We start from the raw sequence: 21,398 nt of genomic DNA on the forward strand, positions 1-21,398 counted from the left end.
CTGCCCTGTCATTGGTTCTCGACGCTCTAAAATGAAGTCTCTGTCCGTCACTCGTCACTCCCTACCTCCCTGACCCGGCTTTATTTTTCTCCATACTACTGGTTGTCACTCAAAAGAAGACTTATTGGTTGAATGCCCGCCCCTGCTAGAATCTAAGCTCCATTAGAACAAGGACTGTGTTTTCTTCACTTCTGAACAGCTCTCTCCAACACTCAGAACAGTACTGGTCAACAGAAGGAACTCAATAGGTAGAGTTGAATGAACAAGCCTACTTTTCTTAACAGAACCCCGACTAATAAATTAACATGTCAGTAACAGACTCATCGATACTACACCCGTAGCCATGCTTTCTCCGGAAGATTTCCACCAGGTTTAGACAATCCTGAAAGACACAGAACAATGTGCGTTCCCTGAACTTCAGCATGGAATGTAGGGTGACCAGCTCCCTCCGGTTTGCCTGAGACTTTCCCAGGTTGGGTGCTCAAGTCCCATGTCCCAGGAACCAACCCCTTCAGGCCTGAGCAAAGCGAGGCGATTGCTTCCCCTGTTTAAATCCATGAGGTGTTCAAGAAAGGCATTTGGAATTCTATTACTTTAAATCAACCTTGCAAATAAAAGTTTGCGAACACGATGCTATTAAGCCAGCCCGGGGTTTCCTTCCGGTATCACAGCTGTGTTGGCAAATGATTCCCAAAGCCATTATGTAAAGCGTGCGCCACGGCTTTGGGCTGCATTTTACATGTTTACTAAAACTTCTGTTTGCCATTACTCTAAACACATTAGGGCTCAGCCTGTAAAATCTCTTCTGTATCACAGCAAACACACTACCTGAGCTTCTCAGAGAAAACGCCGCAGCATTTATGTACTAGATTTTGTGTGGACGGCTGGAGAAGTCTAAGTTTATAAGCTTGTTGGAAGACGGAAGACTGAACTCTGTAGAGAATTCTTATCCATGGTAATTCTAGGAATACGTCAAGGCTTAGCCATTGCTAACCATAAGGAACTCACCCCCTCTAGCTGCTAACATTATCCTGAAACGTCAGACAGTGTGTTCAAGTACAATTTATGGATTCAAAATGCCAATATCTAAGAGCTGGCGCATCAGAGAGAATTTGGAGGCTGTGAGTCTTCTTGGATCCTTGACTCAAGTTTCTGGCAGATGGGAGGGACATCCTGTGGTACAGTATTGGTTTTCCCTGATGACTCACGCGGATGAATGTTTGGTTGTTTCGATTTTAAACTGTTCTTCTCAACCAAAACTGAAACTTAAGAGACGCTATCCCCCTGGAATTTTTTTGCACCTGCAAAAACAGTCATGTTACTAAAATCAACTGTTTTTGCTGCACGGGCCATTGCACATGACAGTGCTGTTTCTCCAGTCATGTGTGTAAGCAGCCGTTGCACAATCCAGCACAATCTAGTCCAGAGAGCTCACAGTCTCTGTCTGAACATGTTTGAAGCAGATATGGAGAAACTGACCAGCCCTCTGAAAGGCCGTGCGCCTCGTTAGAAGAACAACAGGTCAAAGCACTTCAGAAAAATGCTCTTAGGCAGTGTGAACTCTGAAAAGCCCTGCATCTTGATCCTTCCCCAGCATGACTCAAGTTCTTGGACAGACTTAACATTTTTGCTAAAACCCGCTATTAAGCCTGGCCACTTCCTTCCTCCCAGGCACTATTTTCAGTAGCAGAGACAGGAGCCCCTGCACCTGTTGCCACCAAAACCCTCATCTGCCCGCAGAGCAACGCCCACGCTGAGACATGGGATGGTCTCAGTGTCCAGAGGGCTGGTCGGGGTGCAGAGGCCAGAGAGCCTCCAGAGGGAACATCCCATGGACCATCTTCCTGCATCTCCTGACCAGACTATGTGCACAACCTGGGGCTCTCCTCTCCAGGTCTGTGGCGGGCTGTGTTCTTTTTTTTTTTTTTTTTTTTTAATTTTTTAAATTCATTTTAGAGAGGCCAAGGGGAGAGAGCAAGAGAGAGACAGAGAGAGAGAGAGAGAGAGAGAAGAGCTGGCTGTGTTCTTAAGGGGTGCAGCCAAGAGTCCCAACCCCCTTCTTTTGACATTGATGTGATGATCCCAGGGGAGAAGGAGGAGACCCAGGGCGACCGCCTACTGTGAAGCCTACCTGAGTCCACACGCTGGGAAGTAAATGTGGGCGAGACACAGCCCTGAGCAGCTTACAGTGCTGGGGACTGCGACACCCTGGGGGGAGGGTCTACGCAGGCAGCCGAGGGACAGAGAGAGAGAGCTGGCTCCCTCACCAGCTCTGATGATCCTGGCCCTGGGTATGCCGCAGGGTGGAATTTCCGGATGAGGTGGCTGAACACCACCAGGAGAAAACCAGTTCCTGCCTCCGTTCTTTCCAAACCTCTTTCCAAACCCAGACTGGTCTGAGACTCTGGAGAGCTGTCAGGGAATGCCCGGGACCCATCTTGGCTACTTGCTTGCAAGCCTCTTCCCAACATGCCTTTTGTCTTTCTTCTGTAGACATTTGGCAGAATGGCGGGGATTCTTATTTTTCACCTTTTATCTGGTTCTGTTTGTCCATTGCTAGAATAACAGGGGGCTTTTTCAAACCTAATGAATGCAACATTCAAAGAATGGCCTCAAGCAAATGGAATGTCTAAGGTTTCATCCTTCTGGCTTAGACCAGGAGGCCTCTTGGGGCTTAACGTCTTTTTCATTCATTTGCAAAATACTTCCAAAAGCACAAGTTTGAAAACTCAGGAGATCTGAAGCCAAATCACTGATCTTCCTATTCCTAACATGTTCATCTCAGTAGCAGTTACCCGATCTCTAGTACACCTTAGATTGGGGGAAGTGGGGGATTCTATTTTGGGGTTTTGATTTCCAGTGGATTTGTGTTGTGTGCTTCTTATCCACGTCTATTTCTTCTTCTCTATAAATACATTTAAATAGAATAAACACCTCCTTTGGCACAGACTTCACCAAAACATGGAAAATACGCTCTTGCTGAACATGGATTTATTTACAGAGACTTGCAAATGGTGTTCAGGAGGGACGTGCTGGGTTCTCTCCACGTTAGGACGAGGCGGAAGTCCCCGTCACTGGGGTCACAGTTCCCAGCTGTACAATCTCCTCGTTTATCAGGGAGGGGCCTGGGTGCTGGCGGTAGAGAAGGGAGACTGTTGTCCCCAAGGCCACCGTTGCGCGGCCCTCCCTACTGAAGCGCACACACCACCAATCCCCTCAGGGAAGCGTATCAGCCCGCACAGATGCCAGCCGCAGGAAGCATGTGTCCCCAGTCCTTCCTCTAACCGACGGCTAGTCCGAGGCGCGGGTCCCTGGGACGTCCCACCAGCCTTCCTTCCTCCTGTCCGCCCTCGGCATTGCACTGGGTACCTAGCTTGTTTGCCTACAGACGGGCGTGTGGCCCTTAGAAACGACACGGCCTTCCTCAGCAACCGTTTAAAACAGGATTCTGTTTCTCGTGGCCTCATCAGCCGGCCGGGGATGTACTTCCACGTGCTTTTCCAAATTTTGCATTTTCTTTCACCCGACAAGGTTCCTTCCATCCAGGAGTCTGGTGACAGCCACGGACCGACATGTAGGAGCCGGTGGGATGGAGGTGGGGACCAGCGGAGAGCTACCGAAAAGGGCGGGACGTGAGCTGGGAACTCCTTCTGTGCTTGGTAGACGGAAGGGGGGCGAGCCAGACAGGCCCCCCTGGACCCTTAGATCGCCAGACCCTGGGACTCAGGGCTACCTTCTGTTATTGCTTCTTTAAAATCTGTTGTAAAACAGGGTGACTAAAGAAAGAGACTGAGCTGTAAGTCACGACGAACTAGGGGAAGAGGAGGGCTTCACTGAGGCAGCCGGGAGCACATCTTGTCTGCTCCCAATGCTCCCCTTCTCTAAGAAAGTGAGGTGTCCCCGGGAGACGGAGGCAAACCCAGGCCCCCAAGTGCTCCTCACAGCCGGGCCACCATCGGTGCACGGCATTGCGACACCAGCACATCCACCGGGATAAGGCTGCAGTTAATTTTTGTTTAGGGCTGGATAATTTTATGACCACTCATTATATCTGCAGCCACACACAGAGAGAGGCATAAAAATAGCCCTTTGTCCTTTTGCTGCAGGAAGCTTTTTCAAAGATTAACTGAGCAGTCTCCTCCACAACCCCCCCGAGGGGGGAGGTAGGTAGGTGGGTAGGTCTCCGTACCCCGATTTCACAGATAGCACCGGCGCCTGCGCTCAGTGCAGTGGTTTCCCCAAAGGTCAGGGGCACACCCTGAAATCCTGAATGGGTGGCAGAGTCCGGGGTCCTTGCATTCACATTTCCCACTCGAAAAGACAGGCCCTAAGTTCTGAGACCTCTGTCTAAGGCCCCAGGTCCTAGGAAGAAGAAGGACGTAGAGTGGGAATAAACATTTCCTGTTCTTGAAGATGTCCTGTCCGTGGGCCCGGTATGGGACATAAGTACAGGTTTTCAGCCATACTGAGAGGCTTCTGCATGAGAACAGGAAAAGCACAGAGGTGGGTGGCCTATGCTCCCAGCAGAGGATAGGGGTGAAGTGGTAAAAAGGGACCCCCCCCACCCCGTCATCACACCAGACTTGGGCTAACCTCATGCCCTTGACTCTGACGACCTACGTGACCTTGAGTAAAGGTGTTTTCATGTTAAGTCTGTTTCCTCCCTGTGGAACGCGGATTAGTCCCTGCTCTGTAGACAACCCTGGACGGCAGAGGGTGACCCCAGAGAACACCCGCACAGCGTCGGGCCCAGGACGAGCCTCGGCAGAGGCAGCCACTGCTGTCCTCACAGTGGGCACGTCTGCGGTTTCTCACGGTGGAAAGAACAATGTCTGGTCCCCAAGAAGAAACGATACTCTGTCAGACCTGTCCCCGACACAGTAGATACAGACAAAGCCAGGTGGGATGCCCATTAAAAATTTAACTATATATCATATTCATTTATTATCAATCCACAGGATAATTTGATTGCTACATGAGCTCATAAAAGCTTTTTTCACCTTTACAAAATTAAAAAAAAAAAAAATGTGCCACAAGGATGTAATAACAACTGCTGATAAACAAGAAAAGGAATCTTAAAATTATAAATTTGCTGTAGAAAAGATAAAAAACAATTATATTTTCTTTAGAATTTTACCTTGAATAAAATATTCCCCTGTATAAAAAATAAAAAAGCTTGCTCTGGTTAGAATTAGAGTAGTTTTTTCTTTTTGTCTTCAAATCTGGGAATTTGCATAAGGTCTCCATGATAAGTTTTCCTTGTACCGCGTGGCATTCAAGCATAGCAGATTAGAAAGATTTTTCTTTCTTTTCTTTTTCTTTTTTTTAAAGCAGTCTTAAAACGGGATATGTGTGAGGAAGTTGGGGTTTCCTCCTCCTCCTCCTCCTCCCTCCTCCTCCTCCTCCTCCTCCTCCCTCCTCCTCCCTCCTCCTTCTCCTCTTCCTCCGGCAGGTGGAACACAGACTTTGCTGGGAGGAGAAGGAGGAAAGGAACAGGGAAGGCTGGGCTGAGAGGTGTGATAAGGGCGGGGGAGGGGGACTGAATGTGCTAGAAGTAGGACAAGGTCACAAAGTCAATTTGTAAGTGCTTTACGATAAGGTGCAGAAGCCGACGGCAACGTCGCTAGTACTGCCCTATGTACATATTCACAAGAATAAAAAATTCCAGCTAGTTCACATTTTCTCCTCCGTTCCCGAGGCATCCACGCCACCGTGCTGGCCTTGACCGCGGGCAACGCAGCGCCTCGCCGCCTGTGTGGGTGTTGGTCCTATGACGTCCTTGAACTTGAGGGAGCAGCCCTGGGAGACCCAGCAGGCTCTAGAGAAACACGTCTACCAATGGGCTGGAGTCCTGAGTTAAAAAGAAGCTCCGGAACTGGAGTTGGACACAGCAATCAATGTTCTATTGTCAAGGCTTTTTTTTCCCTTAGATTTGTCTAAAACAGGTATCAGAGAGAAAAATAAAATACAAACAAACAACAAAACAAAAAGCCAAGATTATCCCAACAACCACCAGGGGAAATCAAAGGCTTTTAACAGCTCTTGACACGGGCCTGGGCGATGTCCGACGTCTTCTTGATGACGCTGGCCCGGGTCTCCCGGTCCGGCCGGCTGCTGCTGGGCGCCGGCGCCACGGAGGACGTGAGGGGGTGGTCTGGGTAAGGGGGCCAGGAGCTGCTGAAAGGCAGAGGATAGCTCTCTTCTTTGATGGTGACCTGGAGGTCCGGCTTGCTGGACGTCACGAAGGTCGCCATGCTGGGCAACAGGTAGGTGCTCCGTGTCCCCATGTTGCTGAGGTACTGCTTGCCTTCAATGTTCCTCTTCCGCCAGTGTGGCCGTCCCTTTCAAAGAGAACAATGAACATGTGGATTTGCTTGGCCTTCTACGGAATGGCTGTTTTAGAACATGTCCCTCCGCTTCCCACGTGTGGGTGTTTAACTGCATTTCTTAAAAGAGTCGTCGAAGGAACAGCAGCTTAGCAACTCGGGTGAAACCCATGCCCAGCTGGCTACGCACGGCCCAAGCCATGGTTTCTCTTCCCTTTTCATCAGTCCCGACGGGCCCCCTGTCCCAGAAACACAGCCAAGACAGCTCTGGGAAGGCAGGAGAACAAGGCAGCCACTTGGTTTCTAGTTCCCCTCTGCTCTAGCTGCACCGCCCAGTCATCGGGCAGGTGGCAGGCCCTGATGGCTGCTTTGCCATGCTGACTTGGTTCCTCTCGATGGCCCAACCCGGAACTGAGAAACCCAGCACCGGGCGGCGAATGCCCCTCCACAAAGAGCTAACTAACTAGCCTTGGGGGTCGCGTCACTCAGAGAAGGAGCTGGAATTCTGACCTTAAAGAAACAGGGTCGGAATGTACGGGACAATCTCACCCCGTATTGTCTTTTCTGAATTCCTGGACAAGACTTGAAACTATTTAGCATACTGGGAAACCACTAATTCAAACCACCACCAGCCAGTCTCTCCCTCCCTCCCTCCCTCCAACACAGACACAAAGCCAGCTTTAGCAGGAGGGCTTCCCATCACCATTACAGCAGTTTCCTGCCATTGTGCCAGCCCAGCCTAGAGCAGGGAAATGAGGGGCCAGGCTTCTGACTCAGAGTCAAGACTGAACACACACCTGGGCCCTGGCCCCTGGGCAGGGATGGGGGGGGACTCCAGGTGCACCTGGAGATACTTTTGCTTAGTGCTTTCTGACATTTACTTCTGGCTGTAGCTTTTGGTCACTTGGACAGATTATTTCTGCATGTGAATGAGGCTGTTTGGGGCGGTTAAGAATATCAGTGTTTTCCAGGCCTGGATGTCAGTTTCCTTTTCCGGCTGTCACAGCCTCTCTTTCTAATGGTTTAATGTCCCGCCCCCTTTTCCTCCAGGTCAGTTCCCGAAGCTTAATTGTATAATTCAGAATCCAAAAGTGCGGTAAGTTTTATGTTCTATATACTTGACCCCGCCCCACACATACACACACAAAATCCAAAAGTAAAACGCATGCCCAAAAGAAAAGAAACTTAACGAGCAGCTAGGAAAGCCGAGCGCCGGTCGGGAACGCGGTCTGCGGCCGCAGCGCAGGCGCGCGCGCAGGCTCACCTCGGTGCTCTCTTCGTCGCTGGGCACGCTGTCGGTGGTTTCGCTTTCTGTTCACAGAGAGAAAAAACAGGCCGTCATTCCTGCCGCACGAACTGCTCCGAGGCTCGGGCAGTGTTTAACAAAAATGTATCAGCATTTTTTTCCAAAAGAGAAACGGGTAACTTAACACCCAACATCTCCGTCCCCCTGGTAAGGTCGAACACTTGCACTCGGTAGACGCCCTAGTGAATGGGTCTCTCTGATCTGATCTGGCCCTTCCAAGAAAGAGGGCTTGGTCGCTGTGGTGGCCGTCTGCTTACTGCTCCCCTCGCCCTCTGCTGGCTCCGGCCTCCTCGCGGGCCTGGCCTTCACCCCTGCTCTGCCCACAGTGCCCACTGGTCTCTTCTGTCCGTGCCCATTAGTTCATCAGGTCCCCACTGAGAGCCTTCCCACATCACCCCCGCTGGACTCAGATCCCTACCGCTGCACACCCCTTGAGTGGTTATGTCTCAGCTTGTAAGCTGTATCTGGCTCCCAGGTCACAGTGGGATCCTAGTGAGCGGATTCTAGGGTGGCCGCCTGATCTTCATCCTGGGGTTAACTTTCCTGGTTGATTCCCTCCTGGGAGTGTGGATGGGACCTGTGACTTGCTTTACACCTACCGAACACGGCGAAGGTGACGGGACGTGTGCAATGACACCACGTGAGGCTGAAGCCTGTTTTGAGGACTCTTTCCATTGTTGGATTCAAGGGAGCAAGTGGCCATGTTAGGAAGACTCTCGTGACAACAAATAAAGGTCTGCTTCCAGCTCACAGCCAGCAGGAACCCAAGGCCCTCAGTGTGACAACCCGCAAGGAGCTCTATTTACCGTGTCCCCAACAGTATGTGCTGAAATGTAGACACCCCCGCCCGCCCGCCTGCTGTGACCCTCGGCTAGGACAGCAGCCGTGGGCTGCACCTGGCCGCAGGTCTGTGCAGGTAGAGCCTTGAGCCACGCAGTAGGTCACCTCCCGTCACTGAGCTGCAGCGTCCGTCCTTGTCTGCAGTCAGGAGGACACCTCCTCCCAAGGAGGGTTACGTGACAGGTGAGAGGTGTGGGGCAGGGCCCGGCAGGTGGCCTGCGTCAGCAGAGGTCACTGCACCTTTGAACAGAGCTGGGCCAGCCACGGGCTTGTACAGGCTAGCTAGGCTCACAGCGACCCCGTCATGAGCTAGTGGTTACAAAATCGCCCGTACGTAGGTTATGAGATGTTTTTAAGTAAATAACATTTACTTTGTCAGTAAAAAAAATTTTATTTACAAACTGAGCCACAGGTCTATTCCCTAAACAAGGGAGGAGAGCTTGCTGACCACCAGGCTGGTCCTACCCTGCAGCCTTCTGGCACGTGTCTTGGCTCCTGCGCTCCAGTGACTTCTCCCGGGCATGCGTGATTGCTGACGGGGACCATGAGCAACTACAGGGCAGCCTCTCCTCTCCCCAGACTGAGCAGACATCCCCAGAGCTTCCCCGACTGGGAGGGACAGTCCCTCGGCTATAATGGCCCTCCCTAGCTGTCACTCCCGCGGCTCCAGCCTTGGACGGAATTTCAAAACCCCTGCTTGGCTTGTCTGTGCTCTGAAGCCAAGGTTTCTCTTCCTTCACTGGGTCTAGGCCCCTCCTAGATACAAGCAGAGGACAACAGGCATGCTTTGGGGGTGGGAAATATGGGAAAATGAGCAGTTATCACCGAGGTCCTGGGATTCCACCCCAGCCCAAGTCACAGTGGCTGGAGGGGTTTGGAAGGCGGACCCTGGGTGAGCCCGTGCACTGACCATGAACATGATCAGAATGTTACCCGCCTAAGGCATCCAGTTTCCAACGTCAGAGAAACAGCCGGAGACAAGAAAAGACCCGTTTTGAACTCGTGTTTTTGGCTGACACAAATGTTCACTGAGAGTATCGTTTCTAAATTAACATCGATGGTTCTGGAGTAGCTATGAAGACTCTCCATATCAGCAAACTGAGATTTCTAACGTCACAGTTGAAAAGAATGGCTCCGAGTGCCTTCAGTCTAAGAGCAGGAGACGCTTGAAGCTCAGCCCAGGGACCCAAGGCCCTTCTCTCTGCAAGGGTCCCCAAACTTTTTACACAGAGGGCCAGTTCACTGTCCCTCAGACCGTTGGAGGGCCGCCACATACAGCGCTCCTCTCACTGACCACCAATGAAAGAGGTGGCCCTTCCGGAAGTGCGGTGGGGGGCCGGATAAATGGCCTCAGGGGGCTGCATGTGGCCCACGGGCCGTAGTTTGGGGACGCCTGCTCTAGAGTAACAGTGGCTCTCACAGCTACCCCCAAAACAATGTGCTTTGTTGGGAGGACTCATGCCTGTTTTTCTGGCTGTAGGTCACCATTATTGTCACTTTTAAGATCCATTCTTGTCCCACAAATGAGTTCATCGCAGCGGCTGCTGCTGCTTCCAGATCAACGTTACTGCCTGTTGGTCAAATAAGTTTGTAAATATGATATATATATTTGCTCACTTATATACATAGTTTGCATTGGGTGTGGGAGACAGGCTGTAAGCAGGCAGGGTCGTTATAGCCTAAGGCTTAGTTTTAAGACTAAGCCTTTCCCACCCTTTTAAACTAAGATCTTTTCAAAACTAAGCTTTTCCCCACACCCTTGACTGTTGCATGATGTGGGGTGGTGCACTCTCATGAAGAATCCCATTATGCCTCAGATAAGTGACTTTGTATCAGAGACTTCCTTGTTTGAATACTGGATTAAAGGTTTTGATTTCTACACTATAAAATGGGGCAGAGGAGTCCATGCTGGAGGAGAACAGAGAAAGGCCATGTGGAGGAAAGGAGAAGCAGCCAAGATGGTGGAGTGCTGAAGGAGAAGCCAGTTAGTGCAGAGAGAAGGCGATGGGGACAGAGGTGAATAAGGCTGATGAGGTAGAAACCTTGGATTCTAGGAAACTCGGATAAGTCAATGGTTTTGGGAGCCCTGAATGGAAAGGGAAGCGTTTTTCCACTGTGTGTATTACTCGCCCGCCGGGTGCAAGCTACAATTAAAGCTAATGGCCCACCAGTTCTTGACTCCGTTGTTTCATTACCGTCTGTCCAAATCAAATTTGAACCTTCACGGGCCAGGCAGCTGTGATGGTGGCCATGGCTACTGGCTTTACACTACCGAAATACCCACGCGAGTTACTTCATTTTCCCTTTGGGTTACTTTGGATTTTTTATTTTTTTATTCTGAGTACAACAGAATAAAAAAAAAATTGGGAGCTGCTTCCCCAGCATGGCCTGAATAAGTTCTGAGAGTCCTAACAGGGACACGAGTAATTCACTTCCTCTCTCTGGCCTCAGTTTCCCTGAAAGCACTGGGCTGAGAGGGAAGGGGGAGGTGTGGGTCAGAGGATCCCAAGCTCCTCTTCTAGAGCTGCAGTTCCAATTCCAGGGTGAAGCTCATCTTGGGGTCCCACTCCACTTCAGCCCAGCATTACTGTCCAACCCTCAGAGAAACATCGGGGGGGGGGGGGCGGGACAGTAACTTTTATGGTCAAGTCTGTCCGCACTCTGACATCCTGGTACGTTTTCTGGAAGGCTCTTGTTCAACAAGTTTTATTAAGGTTGACAAGGGTTTCTTCCCCTCCATCATCTGCTTGATTCCTTTTCACTAGAAGGCTGGATTAAAAGGTTCCAATCAGAGCCGTCTTCATCTCAAAGAGACTTTTATCTCTGCCCCACCCAATGGAACGCAATGGCTTCCATGAGGACCTGAATGAAATCTTTAGTGCTGGCTGTTGGTCGGGAGGGGAGCCCCAATCTCTGGGCTACCACCGGTGACTCCTCCCTCTGGGCCGTATCCCCCCCCCCCCCCAGCTGGTCTCCCTCCTCCCATCCAGCCTGCTCCAAATCGCTCTGGCGCTGTTGGATAAATGAGTTTGTAAAATTTGTATTTTTTGAGTTTGCTCACTTTCGGTGTGTGATCTGTGACATTGCAAATTACAAATTACCTTCCTGTTTGGGAAGGGCCATTGTCTTGCTAATGTTTGCTGGAGGAGAGGTTTTGGAGCCAGAAAAGTTTAGAAAAAGAAGAGAACATAGGGAGAAGCCATGTTGGCAGAGAAGGGAGAAGGGATGCGGATGGGGAACCAGAGCTGAGGGGCTTTGCGAGCTCTGCTGAGACTGGTGAGGCCTTTGATTCCAGGAGGAACCGGAGAAGACTCTTCTGGTTGTGGAACCGGAGAATGTGTCAGGGCTTTGGGAGCCCTGAGTGAGAGGGAAGTGTTTTCCCTGTGTGTTCGCTTGTTGCTCGGTGCGAGACTTGGACAAAGGAACGGCCCACCCTCTTTTGGCTCCCCTGTTTCTTTGCCGTCTGTCTGGATTCAGCGGGAACCTGCACGTACCTGGCCGCGACGGCGGCGGCTGCTGGCCAGACGGGTCGGTTTCTCTCTCAGAACCATCACAACCCAGTAAAATCCCGGGGCCACACACCAGGCAAGAGGCCACGTAATGGGAGACCTTTAAAAATAAAACGACTCGCCGCTCGTTTCCCAAGGTTGGGCTCTGAGACATCCCTCGCTCGCCAGGAGGAACGTTTTATGAATCCAACTAGGATTTTATGTCGCCTTAAAACATCCAGTGCAAGTACTTCGAACTCAAAGACACTGTCTCCCCTTTTGCTCGCTCACCATCATGTTTAGACCGGGGAGAAAACAGACTTGCCACATTGACTGTGGTTTGGTCATCCCGCTGGGACGGTATTTCAGTGATGGGGGGGGGGGGGATAGCTAACAACAGCCTCCAAATACCAGTGTCCTAAACAGATGAATGGAAGTGGTTAGAGGAGGTGGAAATTCAATTGAATAATCAGAACAAAACAAAACAAAACAAAAAACCCTGTCAGGAGGAGAAAAAAAAAAAGCCAACAGCCAAGCCTGTTGGGGGAACATAAAGGTAGAAAGGTGACTATAACCAAAACCAAACCAAAACAAAGCCCGAAACCTGCCCTTCCCAGCAGTGTGCCCTAAGATTCCCGACGAAGACTCAATCCAGCCATCCTCAGTAACAGATACGTTGCTTCAGCATCTGGAGGCTCAGAAAAGCCACAGTGACCGAACATTCTGGCTCCAACCACCAAGCCTCCCTCCAACGGGTTCTGGAGAATTCAGACAATAAAAACAACGGAAAGATCTGAAGGCCAGGGTCCCAACAGAACCCTGCTGCCTGCCAGCCCGGTGCTGACATCTTTCTTTTCAAACCTATGCCAACGTCCCAGAAAGGGTAGTGACATTTTCATTTCTCCCTCCTGAGTCAGCTGTCCTCGCCCTTCTTCTGCTAACGTGAAGTGCCACTCCTGGCAGGACAGCAAGAGGAGGTCCCACCAGAAAACCCGAGGAGACTTCGGAAAAGTCTTACTCAACACACAAAACAGGAAAGTGCATTCTAAAGCTCCATCCCCTTAAAAAAACAAAATAAAACCCTACCTGGGGGGTAAGGATGCAGCAGGCTGGAGCAGCCCCACCATACCGGCCAACACTACGTCAATACAGGCAGGGCAGCTTTGGGTCCCGAGCCTCAGCTCTCTCTACAGTAAAGCCAAGGCAGGAACACTGTGCCCCGCCCCCTGTGGTGGGTCTAGTGGGAGGACAGGGGGTCACAGGGACGTGCGTGTGTTCTGATGGCAGAGCGCAGCATTCAGGGGGCAGGGCGGAGAGCAGGCCTGTGGCATAAGCTCCATGTGGGTTCTAACTGCTCCCCTGTTCTCTGTCCCTGGACACACTGCTTTACCCACGTCGGCCCCCGTGTCTGGATTTCAAAGAGAGAACCACGAAGGTACCCAGAGTGATGAGATGATGCCCACGGTAACCAAGTGGCTGGGTCCCGAGCATCAGCAATTTCCAGGGCACAGTGAACATGCCAGAAGCCGCAGTGGCTTATCACGGGGGACTGGCAAAGACCACCCAGGGACTCACGCAGGCGGTCGAAAGATGCCGGATGGTTCCACAAAGGGAGACGGAGCTTGTCCTGCTTGACAGAGTCTAAGCTGCTCGTGTGTGGCCAAGGCTATGCTCACACTGCTTCCGTGTTCCACACACAAACTAAAGTTAGGGCCTGAGCGCAGGCTGCTACGTGAAACGAGCCCGTCGCACAAGGACAGGAGGAGCTCACCTCTAAGGGGGACAGGGTTTCGGTTTCGCGAGCTGAAAAACCTTCTGGAGACGGAGGGGGCGGTGGCTGCACCAAGACATCAGTGCGCCGGACGCCACAGGAAGGCAGGGCTGGCCAGTCTGACGTGATGTATGACTTACCACAAGTTCAAAAAGGAAAGTTGGGGTTCAGATGATTTAGAAACTGGTCATTCACAACCAAGCTGTCACTGGGATGGCACCCTAACTGAAGGACACTTGATGTGACCGCATATGCAAAGGACAGTGGGGAGAAGTCCTGGACCAGTCACTAGAGCTGACCGCAGTTACATGCTCGGGCCTTGGCTTATGTCTGTTTAATGGCTGCAAGCAATAACATGGACTCAGAATTTATATTTCCTGATGAAAATCGAGCCCCATCCCCCAAAATTAAACAGTGATCACTGGGAAGAGTATATAAGATGATGGGACAACGGGGCCACCACTTAAATCCGGAAGGACGGAAGGACCCACTGAGTCCGGTTCTAACCGGTGACTGTCTGGGCCAATTCCTGCGATGAGGCGGCCATTCCCCGGGGAGGCAGCAGCGGGCCCAGCTGCCTGGCCCTCTTAGAGGCTGTGCTCAACTGAAAAGGAAGGGGACACACGTGGGGTCGCGAGGAAGCCTGGTGGCATGGAACGCGGCTTGGGGTCTGACGGCTTCGTTCAAGTCCTGACCCAAACACTGCCCGGCTGCGTGACCGGTGCCCTGGAAGAAGGATCCCTGAGGTCCTACCCAGCTTGGTCCGAATTTCTGAGGATTTGTGCCATGTATATAAAATAGGCTCAGACGAACTACTTCCTCAGAGAAACCTTCTTCTTTTTTTTTTTTTTTTTTTTCATTTTTCTGAAGCTGGAAACAGGGAGAGGCAGTCAGACAGACTCCCGCATGCGCCCGACCGGGATCCACCCGGCACGCCCACCAGGGGGCGATGCTCTGCCCATCCTGGGCGTCGCCATGTTGCGACCAGAGCCACTCTAGCGCCTGAGGCAGAGGCCACAGAGCCATCCCCAGCGCCCGGGCCATCTTTGCTCCAATGGAGCCTTGGCTGCGGGAGGGGAAGAGAGAGACAGAGAGGAAAGCGCGGCGGAGGGGTGGAGAAGCAAATGGGCGCTTCTCCTATGTGCCCTGGCCGGGAATCGAACCCGGGTCCTCCACACGCTAGGCCGACGCTCTACCGCTGAGCCAACCGGCCAGGGCAAGAGAAACCTTCTTATTTGTTAGTCATGCATGGAAACATCACGGGTGAGCAAGGAAAGAAATGCTGTGACCACGTCTTCTGAGGATAAAAGTGTCCAAGGTCCGTTGGTTGAGAAAATTAAAGCCAAATCCATCCCCAGGGGAGAGGAGAGGCTCTTTTCCCAGGAGGAACGCGGGCGACCCTGGGTTGAAGGGCTGCCCTTCGCCGCCCCTGCTCTGCCCCAGAGCTCCCCCCCCCCACCTGCTCACCTGCATAGGAAGACACTGGCGAGATCTGCAGAGGGTACAGCTCACTCATGCTGACCGGCTGCTCGTCACTCTCGGTGGTCACCTCTACCACCTGGCAGATATCTGGGGGATTAGTGACGATCTCTTGATCCTCGATGTTGTTGTCCAGGTGGGATTGTCCTACAACTTCAAAGAAAAGAAAGCCATGAATGCACCAACGTCTCCTGATCTCACAATTCCAGCACTCGCTCTTAAGATACATAACCTTCCAAAAAAGAGCCCAAGAGCCAAAAAGTCAAGATGCTCGGCCGCCATGTGGTATCTGCATGAAACTGAAGAACGAGGCTTAGCTTGGGTTCCTGTCTCCAGAGAAGCTGTCTGCCAACAGCCTGGCCCCCCGGGACCCTCCACAGCGGACCCGCCAGTGGTGCTTCCACGGGGCAAGGTCCCCAACTCAACCCAGGCACAGCCCAGGCGGCAGGACCACAGGCTGCACCCAGACCTAGCCCCGGGCCAGACAGACAGTGCCTGAGCCCGACCCATCTCCGTCTTCTGCTCTCACTCTGAACAAACCTGCTGTGCTAGGTTCTGGGTCCCGCGGTTCAGAGAGACACGATCACATCTCAGGAAGAAGGAAGGGCCACCCAAATGACCCCACTGTGGCCTTTCTAGCAGTGGGGTGCTCTGTTCACACTCCCAGCCCCCTTCCTCCTCTGCAGGCAACATGACCCCTGGCTGGAATATCAGAACGATGACCCCTGGCTGGAATATCAGAACGATGGAACACAATCAAAGGCGGGTTTAACAGACGGCGCACTGGGTGCACGCCCTGGGCCCCGAATTCTGAAGGGCCCTGCAAAACCCCAACTTTACATTTTTTTTTTCTAATGACACCAAGTTTGGTTTCATCTGCGCAATTTTAACATTAACAGTACATAATATTTTTTATTTATTTAAAAATATGGTTAACATGTGTTTTTATTTTCCCTGTCTCTCTCTCTCTCTCTCTCTCTCTCTCTCTCTCTCTCTTTTTAAGGGGCCCAATATTTTCTTCTGTGCCCGGGGCCTCAACCGACCTTACTCCGCCTCTGAACAGAATGGTTTCCCAGTCCTAACACACATGAGGAGCGCCGACCCCCCACAACACGGACAAGATGAATTCTGACCACCTGGCTCTGAATCCTGCCTCATTTTTTCAAAATGAAACTTTTTAAGTTTGAGAAGATGACAGATTCACAAGCAGGCCTAAGAGATAACCGAGAGAGGTCGTGGGGGCCCCTGACCCCAGTTCCCTCCCGTGCTCACTCCGAGCGGAACCGTAGCACCCGGTCAGAACACTGACAACCGTCCGTGCCTCTTGTCCAGACCCCTTCCGTCTCACTTGTATTCTTGGGCGGGTGGGTGTGCTTAGTTCTGTGCGACTGGATCATATATGTAGCTTCCCACACCCGCCACCCCGGTCGTCACACGCCTCTCCTACGTTCTCCTGTCGTAACCATGTTTACCTTCCTTCGGCCGCCTCCCCTCACCTCTGCTCCCTGACGCTGACTCATCTGTTTCCCATTCCTCTCATTTTTGTCATCTCAAGGATGTGTCAGAAATAGACTCACTCCGTCATCTTCTAAGATCGGTTTGTTGTTGTTGTTGTTTTTCTCTCAGCACAGTCCCCAGAGATGTATTCATTCAGGCTGTGTGCAGCACAGTTCCCAGAGATGTATTCGTTCAGGCTGTGTGCAGCACAGTTCCCAGAGATGTATTCGTTCAGGCTGTGTGCAGCACAGTTCCCAGAGATGTATTCGTTCAGGCTGTGTGCAGCACAGTTCCCAGAGATGTATTCGTTCAGGCTGTGTGCAGCACAGTTCCCAGAGATGTATTCGTTCAGGCTGTGTGCAGCACAGTTCCCAGAGATGTATTCGTTCAGGCTGTGTGCAGCACAGTCCCCAGAGACGTATTCGTTCAGGCTGTGTGCAGCACAGTTCCCAGAGATGTATTCGTTCAGGCTGTGTGCAGCACAGTCCCCAGAGATGTATTCGTTCAGGCTGTGTGCAGCACAGTTCCCAGAGATGCATTAATTCAGGCTGTGTGCAGCACAGTTCCCAGAGATGTATTCGTTCAGGCTGTGTGCAGCACAGTTCCCAGAGATGTATTCGTTCAGGCTGTGTGCAGCACAGTTCCCAGAGATGTATTCGTTCAGGCTGTGTGCAGCACTAGCTGCTTCCTTTTCACTGCCGAGCAGCAGTCCCTGGGCCGGATGTCCCCCGGTCCAGCTCAGCACCCTCCCAAGGATTTCTGGGTCATTTCCATTCTTTGGCTATTACAAATAAGGCTGCGATGGACGTTTGTGCACAGGTTTTGTATAAACCTAGGTTCCTATTTCTCTGGGATTAATGTCCAAAAAGGCAGTTGCCGGATCGTGTGGCAATTACACGTCCAGTTTTACAAGATGCTGCCAAACTGCGGTCCAGAGTGGCTGCACCATTTCCCACCCCCACCTCCAGCGGACGGCTCATCTAACTCAGGCACGTGCTCACCAGCTGGTGGTGGCGGCGCCATGATTTTCCTTCAGCCGTTTTGACGGATAGGTATGGAGTAACAGTTCATCGTGGCTTTAATTTCAATGCCCCTAATGCCCTACTTTTATACAGAGCTGACCTTATATTTCGGCTGGCTAAAATTAATGAGATGGAATGTACCTGGAAACTGACACCAATCAACAAATGAGAATAACATTGCTTTCCCGAGGGTCTCAGCACTTTGCCATCAGAATCAATGGTGTACCTATGCGTCACGTGTAAGTTATTTTAATATTTTTATACCAGGGAACATGACAGGGAAAAGTATCACTATCCTGTTATACATAAAGAAATTCAGGCACAGAGAAGGAGAATGACTTGTCCAAAGTCACAGTTTGGATTACACGCAATGCCCTTTGCCTCCGACATTTCCGCGGCCATCTGCAAAACGTTCGGGTCGGGCAGCAAGGCGGCCACATTCCCGTCTCCTCGCAAACGCAGCCTCGTGGATGAGTTCCTGTTTTCACTGCTCCCAGTATCTTAATTGCTCGAGTGCTTTTGTTTATAACTGAGAACCTGTTTTGGTTGCATTTTTTTTTGGGGGGGGGTGTGATGAAATGACCAGCATAAGGCAGGGATAACAGTACCTGGTTTCAGCTCAGGGAGTGTTTTAGGAGGAGCGAGAACTCACGAGTTCTGTGATGAAGACAGGAGAGGCCCCACAGAGGCTGTGAGAGGAGACTGCAGGATGTGAGAAAAGCGTCCACTAGCCGCGGCACACAGAAGGGAAGGGAAACTGGATGCTGCTTGGGTTTTTCCTGGATGGGATAAAATTTTTAAAAAGGCAGGCCAGGCTAAATCTGGCCGGCAGACTCCCAAACTCTTATTTTATCCTTTAGACTATCTATTTGAGCATGAGAACATCAATTATGCAGCTCACTAGACACAGACTGAGCGCCGACATTGACCTCTCTCAAGTTTCTTCTGCCTCTGCTCCCAAATAAAATAAAACAGCAGGGAAATGAGATTTCCCAAGTCCTCAGAAGCAGTGGGTGGAGACAGAACCCTAACAGGGTGTAAGAGTGTGTGTGTGTGTGTGTGTGTGTGTGTGTGAGAGAGAGAGAGAGATTGAGGAGGGGGTGGGTATAAGCAATACCCACGCTCAGGCAATTAAGATCTTGTATAAATGTGACTTATACGAAAGCCACTTTAACTCCACATACTGCAAAGTTCATCTCTCTCTTTTGCACCATCGTTCCAAATAGAGCGCAAGCTAACTAGATGTAGCAACAAGGGGCAGCAGTTCAAGCATCTTTCTGATTATATCCCTTTGTTCTGACCAAGAATTCTCTCCCTCCCTGTTTTCCCCATAATACCCAGGTCTGTGATTCAACGAAGAAAGATTTACTGAGCACCTACTTGGTGCAAGACATTCTTGTCAAGGATGGGGAGGGGCAGCGAGACCACTCTGGCCAGGGACCCGGTGTGTGAGAAGTCCGGGCGGGTTGGGGGCCACACGGAATAACGGGAGAATGAGTTTAGCCCAGACGTGAAGAGAGAGAGACGGGGAAGCAGGGAGAGGCCGTGTGACGAGAGCTGAGGAAGTGGAGTGTTTTTTCCAGTCCGAGGAATCAAAGGCTTCAATGGGGCAGTGACGCGGAGTTGGGGGGGGGGGGCGGAGAGGGAGGACAGCGGGCAGGATCACAATGCCTCTGTTTTTTCAGAGCCTTTTTCTGACCACCCCAGAACAGACTGACCTCTCTTTGCCGAGAGCCTCTCACTCACTGTCCCCGATGTTGAGCTAAAACTACAATGTGACACGACCTTGTGACCGTTCTTGACTCTCTGCCTCGCACTGCAAGTCAATTCCATCTATCTTTCCTTAGGTTTTTACTGGAGTGTCATCTCCCAGTCCTGCTGGGGCCCGTGAGAGGGTGGCGGACCTGGGGGGGGGGGCAGATGGTCCTGCCTTGCCCAGAGCAGCTCAGTGAGCCCCCCGCTGAGGAAACCAACAGAGGAGTGGACGGACAGACCCAGGCTCCCTCACTGGAGCCGAGGCCTCCAGGGGTCCACGGCCACTTGCAAACACCGGATTTAACAATGCATGTTTTCTAGGAATTTTCAAGACCTCTAGCAAGTGCACCTGATTAGATCTAGAAGGAGTGTGAGAAAGACATAGCAACCCATAGGTCCAGACGCTGCATGCAGGGGGAAGGAAATGACCTGGAATGCTCAAAACGTCCTACATCTCGACAGCAGTGGTGGTTACACAACAGAGTGCATCTGTCAAAATTCATCGTATTGTACGCCCCAACGGGGTTACTTTTGCTGTGTTCCGCTTAATGTATTCCACTTAAGGCAAAAGCGGAGAGATAAGCGCCCCTACTCAATTTTCCAAATAAAATTTATTGGGGCAATGTTGGTTAAAAACATTATGTCAACTTCCGGCGTACAGCTTTATAATAACACCACATGTGTCTACGCTATCGCCTGCCCTTGACCCAAAGACTCGTCTCCTTCTGTCACCACAGATTTGACTCCCTTACCCCTCTTCTTCTGAGTGCTGGTGACGGGGATTCAAAAGGAAGTCTTTGTTTCCCGGGCTACCATCTGGACCCCCAGTTAATATCATTACAGTATCTTTAAGGCCAACCACCCGCTCGGTGTGTGGCTTTATGCCTTGGGCAGGAACAACCACTTGTCTCCACCTGAACATCACTATGGACACTTTAGAACTTTCCAACTCAGGAGTCGCAAGCCCAAGAGAGAAGCAGGGAAATCCCAGCATTGGACATGTTCTCTGACTGTGCCGCAGCCCCCTCCCTAATTAATCGTGTGTGTGTGTGTGTGTGTGTGTGTGTCTCTCTCTCTATGTGAACTCATTTCAATCTTTGCCCCAACTGACAACACACACGATAACTTGAATCATGACAACTGAAAAGTCACAAGAATAAGCAAACTTTGTAGCAATCTGCTACAGCTAATAAGGTCACAAGCAGCAGCCCGGTAGATGCTCGAGTATCCCGATAGATAATAATAATAAGAACAAAACCTAACATCCCCTGCAGGATTAGCTTTGCCTCCCCCCAGGCTCCCCTACAGGACCCCACACCCCACGAGGAAGGTACGATCATCACCCTCATTTCAGACACGAGGACAGACATGAGGGAGAGTTAAGTAACAAACTCAAGGTCAGTCAGTCAGTTAAGTGGCAGAACCAGGACTCAAGTTCAGCTCTTCCTGACCCCGAAGCCCAACTGGAGTCCTTCGCAGCCAGGTCTTCCTAACAGACAGAGTGAATGAGTTCAAACCGAGCAACTCTTGCCTTTCTAAGCCCCTCCTAGGATGAAAACCCTCGATTCTCACCTTAATGAGACTCTGGGCTCATAACCAATAATGAAATTGCTTTTCCCCCAGCTCTACATCAGATGCCAAGGGACGGACGTCTTCCAAAGGTCAGGGGAGCTAGAAGCCCACTAAGATCTTCTAGCTTATGAAGGTCAGCACTCGGGGAAGAGAGTCCCCCACAGGGATGCAGTTTCATCAGGACGGAGCTGCTGAGAACTGCAACAATATTAATGGCTGGTTACTGATGAACCGGCTTGATTCCTTCAAAGGTCATTCTGGCTTTATTAACACTTGTTGACTTAAGGTAGGGCCCCGCCATCGAAAGCCGTGGCCCCCCCACGCCCCAGAGAAAGCTCTTAT

General features: G+C 51.2%; 1 protein-coding gene across 4 annotated transcripts in view; it reads right to left on the minus strand.

Moving 5' to 3' along the window:
• Positions 1-4,927: 4,927 nt before the first annotated feature.
• IRF2 (interferon regulatory factor 2) overlaps positions 4,928-21,398 on the minus strand; it is an 84,502-nt gene continuing 68,031 nt past the window's right edge. For all 4 annotated transcript variants that reach the window (XM_066380156.1, XM_066380159.1, XM_066380158.1 and 1 more), the window contains exons 7-9: positions 15,199-15,363; positions 7,591-7,637; positions 4,928-6,341 (exon numbers count right to left, since the gene is read on the minus strand). In XM_066380156.1, coding sequence (XP_066236253.1) covers positions 6,033-6,341; positions 7,591-7,637; positions 15,199-15,363 — 521 coding nt within the window. In that variant the 3' untranslated portion in view covers positions 4,928-6,032. The remainder of the gene's footprint in view (positions 6,342-7,590; positions 7,638-15,198; positions 15,364-21,398) is intronic.

Source organism: Saccopteryx leptura, chromosome 4, assembly GCF_036850995.1.
Source record: "Saccopteryx leptura isolate mSacLep1 chromosome 4, mSacLep1_pri_phased_curated, whole genome shotgun sequence".
In the NCBI taxonomy this organism is placed as follows: Eukaryota; Metazoa; Chordata; class Mammalia; order Chiroptera; family Emballonuridae; genus Saccopteryx; species Saccopteryx leptura.